Source organism: Mustela erminea, chromosome 10 (genome assembly GCF_009829155.1).
Source record: "Mustela erminea isolate mMusErm1 chromosome 10, mMusErm1.Pri, whole genome shotgun sequence".
In the NCBI taxonomy this organism is placed as follows: Eukaryota; Metazoa; Chordata; class Mammalia; order Carnivora; family Mustelidae; genus Mustela; species Mustela erminea.
Window position 1 is genome coordinate 54,944,116 of NC_045623.1, and position 13,488 is coordinate 54,957,603.

At 41.8% G+C, this 13,488-nt stretch overlaps 2 protein-coding genes across 16 annotated transcripts in view; one reads left to right on the top strand and one right to left on the bottom strand.

Moving 5' to 3' along the window:
- The window catches only part of MIER1 (MIER1 transcriptional regulator), a 58,421-nt gene extending 51,106 nt beyond the window's left edge, over positions 1-7,315 (bottom strand). For 3 of the 14 annotated variants that reach the window (XR_004276217.1, XR_004276218.1, XM_032302476.1), the window contains exons 1-3: positions 7,169-7,315; positions 5,944-6,044; positions 3,194-3,267 (exon numbers count right to left, since the gene is read on the bottom strand). Coding sequence is in view for 12 of the 14 variants with exons in the window: in XM_032302476.1 (XP_032158367.1) it covers positions 3,194-3,267; positions 5,944-6,044; positions 7,169-7,235 (242 nt within the window). In the remaining 2 variants the exon portion in view is untranslated. Of the gene's footprint in view, positions 1-1,737; positions 1,986-3,193; positions 3,271-5,943; positions 6,819-6,848; positions 7,025-7,168 lie in introns of those variants that run through there. The other 11 variants (XM_032302473.1, XM_032302470.1, XM_032302471.1 and 8 more) reach the window with 11 other exon arrangements.
- A 49-nt stretch (positions 7,316-7,364) lies between these two features.
- WDR78 (WD repeat domain 78) overlaps positions 7,365-13,488 on the top strand; it is an 82,236-nt gene continuing 76,112 nt past the window's right edge. Inside the window, exon 1 of one of the 2 annotated variants that reach the window (XM_032302468.1) lies at positions 7,365-7,602. In XM_032302468.1, the coding sequence (XP_032158359.1) occupies positions 7,556-7,602 (47 nt within the window). In that variant the 5' untranslated portion in view covers positions 7,365-7,555. The remainder of the gene's footprint in view (positions 7,603-13,488) is intronic. The other variant, XM_032302469.1, reaches the window with a different exon arrangement.

Sequence of the window (13,488 nt, forward strand, 5' to 3'; positions counted from 1 at the left end):
GAAAACTATTTGACAAAATGTAGATAAATTCAGCCACATATGACCCCCTTCCCTCTCTTACATGTGAAAAAAAGAAACACTTAAAATCTTACCAGGACTAAAATTGTTTCAGCCCAGTTGAATGAATCCATTCACATTTAAGTGAAATACAAAGTACTATGTTTTCTCCAATCTATATGCCTTGAAATACAATTCTTTAACCACAAAGAACAAAAGAAATGGAAATAAACCTAAGATCTAAATTTAGTTTTAAATCAAAAGTATTAAAATGTTTTAAAAAAATTACTGGCAGCAAAGAGTCCTGCTATAGTGAAATTTGCTCCTTTAATAGCAAATACTCCACTACATTAATATAAAGTCAGTTTCCATAGGGAAAGCAGGAGCACCCCTAAAAGCATCTGCACAAAACAGCTAACTTTAAGGACCTTCTACTCAACAGGTACATAAGAAGCGTCAAAAATTAATATTTTCCCATAATCTACACGGTTTCCTATCCCAAGGCTTAAGAAGGAGATAATATGGTATTACCAACTAACTCACCACTGACTTCATTTAGCAAATAAGGAACACAAAAATTGAGGGCCGGATGGTTAAAAAACAAAAACAAAAACAAAAACCTATTCCTGAATCTGTTTTGGGGTGTCTCCGAGACCATGAAAATGGTAATTCATACAAGGAAATGCCGTAACATTTAGTGAGGCTCTGACTCAAAGAAGACTTAAAACCCCAAATACTATCACTTCTTGAACTCCAGGGGGTGAAGAATAACGGAATTCTTCTGACGGTAAGCGGGGGGAAAGTATTAGAAAAAAATCAAATATGTGGTTTAAATCAGAAAAAAAATTTAAATCTCCAGTGGCACAACACTAAGTTCGAAACAATCATTAAGAGTGGTTGTTCGCCACGATTTGAAGACCAAAGACGTAAAACAATTACCACCGAGAAAAGGGGGCTTTGGTGACCCGTTTACTGGAAAAAGAGAAAAAGAAATCTTCTACAAGGGGAAAAAAATTAGAAGAGAAAAACAATAACAGATAGTCTTAATATGAAGGGGGGTGGGGAGAAATGCCTGGAAAGTGAAGAAAGAGAAAGGTAGAAAGTAACTCTTCTGAAATGTGAAGAAAGAATGTTCTACCCTGAGGAGGAATGAGCTGTTCGGAGATATAGAGAGACTCCCCCAACCTAAAGACCGGCCTGCGAAAGGCCAGGTTTATTTCTCCACGCAAATCTTAGCACCATCGGGAAAACGAGAGTTAAAGGCCGTTCTGCCTTACGTTTTCCCCATTTAACAGACTGGATGTCAGGAGCAAACGGGTGGGGGTTACGCGGAAGGGCGCAACAGCATCTCGGCGAGGGAGGGAAGAAACTTCGCAAGAAGAGGAAGCAGCAGCTCCTCTCTTGGCCCCTAACACCGGCCGGCGAAGTTGCGCCACCGACGCCCCTGCCCCGCGGGCGCCCACTCCCCTTCACCTCTCTCCGCACGCACTACTACGCAGCACTCGACCCTTCAAACTGCTCCCGAAGTCCAACTACGCCTCCGCTTCCTCTTACCCCCGGACCCATCCCAACTAAGTTCCAGGGAAAGCTCCCGCCCAGAGCGCGGCCTGTTCCGGACAACAGGTGGGCAGTGGCGCCAGCAGGGCTGGGCCTCTCCTAGCCAGGCCCACTCCACTCCTCCCCGGCCAGGGCCCAGGGGCGCCCGGCTCCGGGACGGGGAGGGGGAGCTCCCTCCCTTACCTCCGCCATATTTGCCGTACTGACGGGTCACATCTCCGCGGCGGCCGCAGCTGGGTCACGGCCAGAACCCGGATGTGAGACTCGGCAACGGGACTCCAGCCGCCGCCGCCGCCGCCGCCTCTGCTGCTCCCGCCGCCGCTGTCTCGGCGGGAACGCGCAGGAGCCGCCCGAACGCGCCCACCACACCCCACTCCGCCCCCTCGCGGCGCCCCGGCAGAGCTGGACTGGAGGGAAAAGGCCGGAGAGCGCGCAAGCGCGCGCGGAAGGAGGGGCGCGCGCGCGCGGTCCCGCGGCAGCCTTCCCCGGGAGGAGCGCGGAGGGGGCGGAGTCAAGGTGGGTGTCGTGGGGGGGGGGTGGGCATCTCAGGACGCAGCGCCTCCCCTGCGCTAGCGGATCCAGGACTCCAAGCGGGAGAGGGCCCTAAGGGGACCAGAGAGGTCAAGGAAAAGTGCCAAAAAAGCTGCGTCCAGCGCTCACATTGCAGGGGAAAAGATACGTTATTATTTTACATGTAGGCCTTTTCGAAGTGCATTTGCTGGAAAACGGATGTTGCTGTGATGCAACAACGCAAAGTAGCGCGCTTTAAAAGCGGCTGTCTCTTGACAAGTATCTCTCTTGGTTGATTCCCGACAGGAAATGTAAAATCCCACATCCCCAAATTTTACAGGTCAGAGCAGAGATTAAGAAAAGGGACTGTGGATAGGTACTCTGCCATCCTCACATCTCATTTGCTTTTCCCCACACATACTTCCTGAGATGCCAGGAGCAACATAATTGTGCAACGTTTGAATTTTGCACAACTAGAGAAAATTTCAAAATGTGAGTACGAAAAGGCTGCTCTTTAATGGATCTCTGAATTGACTGCATAGAGGGAAAAGCTGCTTATGTGCAATGCCTGAAATGGCAGTAACTTGAAGATTTTAAAATATTGGCCTAGAACTGCCAATTGGCCTTGATGCCAATTCTAATGAATGCACGGCCAATGGCTACAAATAACAAACATGTTTCCTTTCCATTACTAAGGCAGAAACTGGCTAATGCAAAGGTGGTATTAAAACATGCACTAACATATTCTACTAAACCAGGAGTTTAAAAATCTTAATTTCAAAAAGACCGTTTTACCCCAAATGTTCAAGGGTTCTTAATGCAATTTAAAAAATGATCAACAAATCAACCAAATATAAAAAGTCATTCCTTCCAAATAATGCGATGCCAGCACTACAATATACTGCATAAATGTGCACATATACAATTTTTCTTTAATACTTAACTTATAATGCAGTATGGGCTGTTTTCTTAAATTATTTGTATTCCCTTAAAATTAAAGACTCTATTAAACAGTTTCTTTTTCCAAAGATTCAAAATTAACTTGAAATTCTTATGTCCAATAATTTGTGCATGAATAACTTGTGCATTTACAGGCATATGAAGTAGCTGCTAAGTGAAAGGACATTACCTGGTAATTTGACAGGAAAAGAGTCCACAGACAGTCTGTAAACCAATTAAACATAAACATCTGATGCACATTTTCTACTGAAAGAAAAGCAAGGGAAAGAAGAGAAAGGAAAACTTTAAGGTTCCCAAATCTACAAACAATTTTTTACCATTAACTGTACTGTACAGTATTTTCATTTTATTTTTTTAGAATACTTATACTATAAAAGTGTTTTTCAGGATTCCTTGGGGGATTAAATACTTTGGCATAGGGGCACAGAGTTGCCCTACTGAATTACCTTAGTCCTTCAGACTCAAAATAAAAATCATTTTCTGAAAAGTCAGTTTGTGTTTATATAGTTCTGCCTTTGAGGTGCTTGATGGAAAACAGCTGAAGGCAAAGAACAATTAATGTGTATAGATCTGGGGTGGGTAAAGACAGAATAAGGGGCCTGGAGGTAGAAACTCAGGCTTTATAATACCATGGGGATAAAGGAGGATTGCCCATTTAACTACCAAAGCTAATATATGAAATTTAGCTAGTTCACAAAAAGAAAATCGGAAAGTGTTGCCAAAGCACAAGGTACAGGACTAACTCACTTGCTTAAACCCATTTACTCTTTGATTCTGATTAAAAAGCCGAGGACCATGGTCCTTATGCTACTGAATGAATTCTGAAATTGTCAGGAAAATCAAATCTGGCACCTATTTGACTGTGTATCCCTCTTGCTGACAAATGGCTTTTAAGTTTATTAGAATTATGTATCATTTTACTAATTTTAAGTGGAATTATCATTTGGGGGAAATATTCCCTCTACATTTTTTTCTTCCCTTTGTTAATAAATGTGAGTTCAGTGTTAAGTTCAGATATTCTAAAAATAAAGAGAAACAGCTCCAATATTTTAAGTCATTAGTAACACATTACTAATGAATTCAGTATGGTTTTATTCCCATTTTATTCTCATGATATACTTTCAAAATTTTAGAAGCCACCTTAAGGAAAGCAGCCTTTCTCAAAATCTCTTGCTTATCTCCTCAGTATCAAATATGTAAAAATTAACTATTCATTAGCCATGGAATCTTAGTGTTAGATGGGACCTTAGAGGTCTTTTAGTCAATTTCTACCTGGTCTAGGTAGGAATCCCTCACATGTCCCCACTACCAGGGTTTTCTGCCATTGCTAAAACACTCCAATGACTTACTGTCTGATGAAGAGGCTGCTCTTTCAGAAAAAAACTGTTATGTTTGGAACATTCTCCTTTTTATTAAACCAGAATCTATCTCCTTGTTACCTCCATCCATTTCCCTGAGTTTTTCAGCATTTTGGATTAATTCAACAAATTTCTTCTTTGTATTTATGTGCAAACAATCATTATTTATACTTGGGTTAACAAAATATAAATCTTTAATGCCTACTGATACTAGAAGACTTAAAAACAAGACATGACAGAGTTAAAGGTATGAGAAAATTCACCAATACCTACCAGCTGTTTAAAATAATTAGATTATTATGTGATCTCCCAAATGGTATTCTGTTAGAACTGTATTTAAAGTTAAACTTAAAAGTGTGGTTAATTCCAATCCTATGTGAGGTTTGTGGCTAAGGTCCCAAAACAAAACAAACAACAAAAAAAATCAGTATACAAAGCCTGAATAAATGCCTCTTGAGCTCCCATTCCCCACCTAAATGCTTCCTTATTTTCAGGCAAACTAACATTAACTTTCACCACATTTAAGCTTCTCAAAACTGCTGTTGTATTGGGAAGTTATTTTTAAGCAATTTACTAAATCATTAAAGTTATTAAACATTTTTACAGAGGGTATAATACACACACACACACACACACACACACACACACACACACCCTTCAGTTACTATTTTGCTTTTAACAAAAGCATTTTAAGGTCACAATTTTACTTCAACCAGTACTTAAACTAACCAATAAATTAAAAAGTCTCATAATTTACATATACCTAAGAAATAGAACCTTTTATTCAGTACCAATACCTGACTCAAATATAAGTACTATATACCTATACTACATAAACAAAATGTTATGCAACTCAGGAACCTCTCAGAATGCTCCAAGAAAATATTTCTAACAATTGAGACTCTAGACCTGTTTGAAGGAAACAGATTAATGCATTTAAAACCCTAAAATCAAATTCTCTATCTAACCATTTTCAGAGATCATGAGTCCCTTTTGACTATTTGGTAAACTATTTACTAAAATTTTTATTTGAAAGTGTCAACCTAAACATGATATGCAAGTAAAAACTGACAAATATCTAATTTGGTTGAAAATACCTAAATACCAAAATACCTAAAAAGGACGTTTCTGATAAATTGAGTTTACCTTTACTTTAGTAGGCAGAATGCAGGTTACAAAGCAGTAATGCATTACATTCAGAAGCCCCACATCTATGCAAGAATCAGCATCATCTTTTTGTTAGTTGGTTTTTATTATTAATGCCACCCCAAAACACTTACATAGCCTTTTGGTACTTCAAAAAACAGTTTGGATTTTTTTCATAATTTTTACATAAAGAGTTTTATCCAGTGGCCCCATTTTATCGGATTATAACAAACTGTTATTTTTAAAGTCCTAAGACTGTTGACATGTTATTTTTATCTCACCCAAACTCTGGACATTATTGGCCCATCATCAGTTCTCAAACACTGGAATATACAGCAAGAGTAATGTAATATTTGTATTACTTGAGGGAGTTTGGATTTTCCCTCCCTTAATCTCCAAGTGTGCCCCTGCCTACCAGCATCACATCCGTCTTGTCTGCACTGAACCTCAACCAGTTGGTTCTTAACCACGTCCGAAACTCAGCCAGGCACTGGGAGAATCGAGCCACCACACCATCTGGATCAAAGGAAAGAGAGCCTCAGTAGTAACGAGACCAAAGATGATGATACCACCACAAGCTCACCATGTCTCTAATTCTCAGCCTGTCTCTAGTTTTTAAAAAAGATGGCCAGGAATTAGGACAAGGATCCCATGACAATTTTAGAAAAACATTAATGAGTCTTGAGACATGCAATTTGTAACCGATGGTAAAGGAATAAAAACGACCCAATAAATAGGTCGCCTCCTTCCGTCCAAGATTGAAGAAGGTTCAGTCAACTCCACGTCATCTGGGCTAAACGGCCTCAGTAGACGGCCAGTCTTCTAACTGCATAAGCTTTTCTGCAAAATTAAGAGTTTTAGCGTTGGAGGAAGCTTTGGGGATAACAGGGGCGCGGAGAAAGGCAGTGACTCGCCCAAGGTCACACAGCAAACGGGGACCAGAGATGGGATCCAAGCCAGAGATCTTTCCACGAAAAGCTGCAAAAACAAGGCCATTTCGGGGGGGGGGGGGGTGCGGATGCATGTGCCCCCAGGGATCTTCCCACGGACAGGAAGGACCTCGTTCCTTCATATTAATGCCCTCTTCCAGTCTCTCTTCCCTCCCTCAGTCTCTCCGAATGGGGTCGGCTCGCCCAGGACCTCGCTCACCACCTGGACTGCGGTGCGAGCAGGAACCTCCCCAAAGGCTAGGACCGAACCCTGAGCTAAAGTGGAAAAGAGGCGGAGCCACAGGGGGATGGTCAGTTTAGCCCCACCCCGCCCGGATTCGGGGACCGACAGGAGAAAGGGGCGGGAGCGAACTGGGCGAGACGAACTCACACCGCAGCGGATTCCCGGCGCGCCGCGTAAGCCGGGGAAGATCCGCGCCGCCGCCACCGCCAAAGCAAAAGACCGAGCTGGGACTGGGGGAACGCCGTGCAGGGCGGCTGCGCATGCGCCTTGGGGAGCCGGCGCTCTCCGGGAGGGGAAGCCAGCCGGGCGCGTTCTCTTGCAGCCCCTCCCCGGAAGTTAAGGGTCTTCCGGGCGGTACTCTGCCATGGGGGAGGGGAAGGAGAGAAAGGGGACCCGGGACACTTTAGGAGCCCCTCATCCCAATCAGGACCAGGAGAGGAGGGATGGCTTATGGAGGCTGCACTTACAGCCGCTGCCGCTGCTGCCGCCGCCACCTTCACTGCTGCCGCCACCGCCTGAAGAAGCCCCATCCATCCGCCTGCAGCCGGGGAGACTCAGAACCTGGGAGGGGCCTGGGGCCCGGGCCGCCCGCCTCCTTTTTCTAGTCGTCGTCCGGAGCTTCCTCTTGCTCCACCAACCCTCTGCCCTCCCCTCCGCCTCCGCCCTCCTCCTCGGTCTCCAGCCGCCAGCCAACCGCGCGGCCGCTTGTTGAGCCGGGGCTCCTCTGTCTCCATGACGCCCGGCAAACATTCCCGAGCCTCAGCCGGAACCGCTAACGCCGGGGGCTGGGGTACCGGTACTCCAGAAGCAGCTAGGGAAGGGGGTGGCCGACCACTCCACAGCCTGTCGCCACCATGCCCGTCTCTCCAGTAAACAGCCGCAAGCAGCAGAACCTCTGGGTGTAAGTTCGGCGCTAAAACCTTAGTCCATCCTCCTGGGTCCCGGAGGGAGCCCTTTTAGATCCTGTCTCTTTCTGCGTCTGGGTTCAGCCAGCCTTCGAAGCACTCATGCGGCAGTGTCCCCTAACTTGACCTAGTACAGACTGTTTGAACCCTCAACTGCTGTGTTTGCTCTCCGGGAACAGACTGCTTTGTTTAGAGCCGCTCTTCCTCCTTTACACTCCTGGAGTTGTTAGCCGCGAAATGCTGGTTGCCCCTTTGAATTTTCAGGTTCAGTGAACCACAAGATTGAACTTGACTATGCTCTGTAGTCGAAGTTTTTTCTGCCTCCTCATGCCATCGTGCCTTAAAACCCATTTCTGCTTGCGACATTCTGCCGTTTCTGCAACACTTGAACAAGAGGCTGGAGAAGAGCGCACAGCTCTGTGTACTTGTTTGCTTATAACTTCACATGGTCCCTTAGTGCTGCCCAGCAGTTGCACTAAAGTTTTCTCATTCATCCACTCTCCCACAGTTCCAGAGAACTTTTGTTCTCTTATCAGACAGAGCTTCAACGTCTCTCCTCCAGTCTCCCTCCGAGCTAATCTTTCTTTAACAGAAATTGTTGAAAATTCTTGGGAGAGAAACTTACATTCTTTCTTGAATATGGTTTTCAGTGTCTTTTTTCCATCCTACCACTCCACCAAAATAGTTTTTGTGAAGGTCAGCAAAAGGCATCCATCGAAATGCAGTGGCTGTTCTTCTTAACCCTTCAACCTCTCGAGTTTTGAATCACTTCATTTGGTTTTCGGGACACCTCCTCCCTAGTTCTCTCCTTGTTCTATGGCTCCTTCTTTTCACAGTACTTTGCTGGTATCTTTTCTTTCCCGTATCTAAATATTGGAGTGTTGCTGAGGTCAGTCTTTAAACCCCTTTCCTTCACTATTGTCTTATGCCTTTAAAAATCACCTATACACTGATGATTCAGAAGTTTATATCTCTAGCCAGCTCCTCTTCCAAAAACCAGACATTAAGAAAATCAACATCTTCACTTAAAAAAGAAATCAACATCTGCACTTAGAAGTTAATAGGCATCTCAAAATTCATATGCAAAACTAAATTTCCCCCTCTTATCTGCTCTGCAGTCTTTGCCATTTCAGTAAATGACAATTTCTGCTCTTCCAGTTACTGAGTAAAAAAAACCTTGCTGTTTCCCCTGACTTCTCTAATGCCCCACTCCGTCAGCAGATTCTATCATTTCTTTCTGGAAAAAAATGGTCTTACAGCCTACACGTGGTAGTCACTGTGCTTTTCTAAAAACCCTTCAGTTTTTTAACCATTTCTCTGAGTAAAATTTCACATCACTACAGAGTCTCACAGGGTCTCACCTTGGACCTTTCCCCTTTGGCTGATTGTTCTACAACAATATCAGGCACATTATTCCCATTTTAAGGCCTATGCACTTGCTGTTCTTTGGAACACTGCACCCCCAGATAGTGTCATGACTCATTTATTTCCTTCAGATGTCATCTTATCAAAAAGTCCTCTAACCACCCCCCATAAAATAATAATAATACTTTTAATTCCTAGCATTCCCAGTTGCCCAACCTTTGTTTAAACTTACCCATAAAACTTATCCCTACCTGGTATATAATGTACTTGTTCATCACTGTGTCTTCACCCAAACTATGATACTCCATGGGGCAGACATTTTTGTTTTGTTCAGTGCTATTGTCTTGAATGAAGAAGGCACTCAATATTTGCTGACCTGTGAATGAATAATGTAGTTCAGTATTCTTGGTTACTGGGCATCCTGTGGGTTTTTGTTCTTATTTGCAGGTATAGAAATCTCAAAGTAAAATTAAGTTGAATTCATGAATTCTCTTGGGAGTTTCTTAAATAATGACAAATTCATAAGAGGTTACCCATTAAGGAAAGAATCAGGTGGGAGATAAGAAGTGGTATAACCTTCATGTTTTGAGATAGCCATGTTATCCAGTTAAAGCAAAACCTCACAGACTTCAACGTTTACAACCATTGATTTAACCTAATATGTTATTTCTCATCTTCCTCCTTTTAAGACTTAATGCTGTTTTCAGAAAGGATCTCATAAAACATGTATTTATCAATTTTCCACTTTTTCCAATTTTACCTGTATTAGGTCTTTCCCATTAGCTTAATACTCTTCCATTGTGGTAAAAACAAACACTCTTTCTTCAATGCTTTTATCCCACTTCTTTGTCCAGTTCATCTATTATACTTACTTACATGTTCATTCATTTCCTTTTGATTCTTTCTTAGAGTTTTCATGTTATCTATCCACTTTTTCCCATTAGAGTCCTTACTGTATTAATCATAATTATTTTAATTCCTAATCTTGACAATTTCAAAATTTCTGCCGTCTTAGTCTGCACTAATGCTTGCTTTGTTTCCTCAGACTATTTTTGCCATTTGATATGCTTTGTAATTTTTTGTTGAAAGCTGAACATGTTGCATCAGGTAATATGAACTGGTTAAGTAAACCTTTAGTGTGAGGTTTTATGCTTATCTGGTGAGGAATTAGTCTGTGTTTGCTGTAGCAGTAGGCTTATGAGGCTTCAATTTCCTTTAGTGTCCTTGTTTTTGTCTCTCTTTTTAGGTGCCCCTAGAGACTTCTTCATGGAGTCTGAACCTTGTAGTTCTTCCCATTTCAATCCCCTATTGTACAGGAGACCTGTTGGTGTGGTGGTAATATGTTGAGAGAAGAAGAAATGTTCTGTAATCCTGTAATTAGCCTTTCAATGGGCCTCTGACCCTGGGCTGTGACCTTCATAAGTGTTTCTCAGATTTTTTTCCTCAGGTGAAACAAGGAGTCTGGAGGGACTTAGAATTGTGTATTTTTCTACCCACATGTTGGTTAGGCTCTGCCAAAATAGTTTTCCTTGAGGGTAGACCTTTGTTAAGAAAAACTGAACATGGGGCGCCTGGATGGCTCAGTGGTTTAAGCCGCTGCCTTCGGCTCAGGTCATGATCTCAGGGTCCTGGGATCGAGTCTTGCATCGGGCTCTCTGCTTAGCAGGGAGCCTGCTTCCTCCTCTCTCTCTCTGCTTGCTTCTCTGTGTACTGTGATCTCTCTCTGTCAAATAAATAAATAAAATCTTTAAAAAAAAAAAAAAAGAAAAACTGAACATTCTGGGTATATTTTACAATGGTCATGTCCTATCTCCCTGAATTATAAGGGTGTTTTTTCTCTGATCTTCTTCCTGAGAGCCTGATGGGTGTCATGGTAGGCCTCTGTGAGGCTGGACCCTTGAGAGTTTTTATCTTTCAAATTAGTTTACACTTAGTCTCCAGCAATGAGTCAATTACCTTTACGTTTTCCTACCATTCCCTGGTCCCAGTAAGTTGTGATCCTCTGTTTTCTCCTGCTTGTCCAAATTTCTGGCCAGTAGTTTGTCTATAAATTGATCTGATGGATCTAAAAAGACCTGTTGCTTTTCAGTTTGCTAAGCCTTTTTCTTGTGATAAAAATAAGATTAGTGACTTTTGTGGTCTGTACATGTTGGCGCAGAAACGTCCATGTTCACTCTTTAACCCTTGCAGTCTGTTGCCTCTATTTCTGTATAGAAATTCAAAGGTCAGTAACGAGTGACCGAAAGATTTCAAAAGTCACCACATTCAATGGGCTTTCTTAACTTTTCTACCTCTGCAGCATTTGACAATATTGATCTTCCCCTCCTTAACCCGAACTTTACTGGTTCACTTATTACTGGTTTAAATGCCTCTTTTCTGATTTCTTTTACTATCTCGTTTCTTCCTTTAGCTCTATTACCTTCTTTTTGTGACTTTAGGTTTTTATTTTGGGACTATGTTCATTTATTTTCATCTCTGTGCAAAAATTCTCAAATCTGAATCTCCAGCTCTCACTTCTCTTCCTTGAAATTCACTTTACTCTTGCATTGTCAACTGCCACCAGACAGCTCCACCAAGATATCGCTGATATATGAACATATCTACAATTTAACATCTTACTTCTAACGTTAGTTAAAAGTAAAGACTAATTTAATCATCACCTTAACTCTATGAGTTACATATTATTATCAACATTAATGTACAAATAGATTAATAGCCTGAGAGTTATTGGATGAGTTTGAGCATTTAAATTGACCTTTGAGTTTAAGCTTTCCTACTTGTTAAATATGACTATTAAGTATCTTACAAGTTATTATAAGAATTGAATTAGAAAATATAGGTGGAAGTTCTTTGAAATATAAGATTTAAGTGGCATTGTTATTATCTGTTACCAAGTCCTATTAGTTCTATATCTGCTGTGTTTTAAGGGTATTTGAGATTTGTTTTATAGACATGGAAATAACTCTTTTGAGGGAAGAAGCTTTTTTAAACACTCGGATCCATAGAAACAGGAGGCATGGCAAGCTGCACTAGGTCATCTGGGAAAGCACAAGGGTCAGTCAGGAGGTGGAATAAGTAGAGAGACATGGGCAAGAACCTTTATTGTGGTTTCCGTGGGAGGAACAGACAAAGCCGAATAAGCAGTAGAATTGACTCATTTGTATAATTTCAAAAGGCTCTGGTCTAGGAACTATCTCTAGCTGTCTGGTTCCTGTGCAAGGGTGATTAGGGCAGGGGGATAGTGGCTCAGAAAGTGAGATCTCTGAGAGAGCCGGATAAAAGGAGTTCGTTAAGGGTTTAGGCTCTGGATGGGTTGGTTTGCAAACGAAAGGGTGCTGGCCCATGAGTCCCTTACTATGTATTGGAATTGATTAGCCTTTGGAGGGCAGGCCTTCCAGGGTCAGCAAGTTCTTTGATGTCAAAGCATCAAAATGCAAAAAATAAACAAACATCTGAACAAAGGTGTTCTTGTATTTGTTTTATTTCTACATCTGCCACCCATGTTAAGCCTTGATTACTTCTCATCTGAACTATTCTGATAGCATCTAACCTATGGTCTTACTTCTAGTATGTTTCTGCATACAGCTAAATTTTTCTGAAGCATAGTTCAGATCACTTTACTCTTTTGCTTCTTTTGAGGCAAATAAAATTTTGTGCTTCCATTATAATCATGTACATGTTTAATCTCTTATGACACTATGAGCTCCTTAGGGCTCATATCTGATTCATATTGTATCCCTGCCAGTGTGTAGCACAGGGCCTTATGTACAGTGTTTTATAAATAACTCGAATGAATGGAAGAAATTTATTTGGTTTACATTGGAATTACTGTCATCCCACTAAAATAAGAAGGGACTAAGGCAGAAACTTTTACAAACCACACCTAATTTTCATTTGGTGATTATTTATTTCATGGTGCGATTTCTGTATGTACAGCATGTTTTTAATGTCTTTTGCCCCTGTTTTCATGGAAGTGATTATCAGGAGTTCTTTCTATAGGTATGCCTAGTATTTTTGAGTTACTGCCCTAGAAATGAAGAGACAGGAGTCAAAACAAATTAGGTCCCTGCTTTGGGAACCTCAAGACTGTACAGACAGCTCTGCATGACCACTTGTATGATGACTGTTTTCAGGTGTAGTGATTTTCAAAGTGGTTACCTCCTGAAACCTCAAAGTGGTTACCTTCTCTAATTTACCTCTTTTGAAAACATGTTTTCTACTATAGTTAGAGATGTACCATAAATTTCTCATATAATTGACTACAGGCACTTCTTTCGATTTCTTTCAAAAAGTGGTCTATATTTTCTGATTTTCTGCACTGACAGACAGAGTGCTAAAAGCTGGAGCTGTAACTGTGGACATGATAAACAGTTCCTTCCCATAAAACTTAACAGTACGAAGATGTGGGGGAGTTCACTGATAATGCTGTCTTATGAGATCCCAGTAACTACCTAATTGATAAATGTAACATCATTCACTAATTCATTTCTATTTGGGTCCTATAGAGAGTAAAAAAG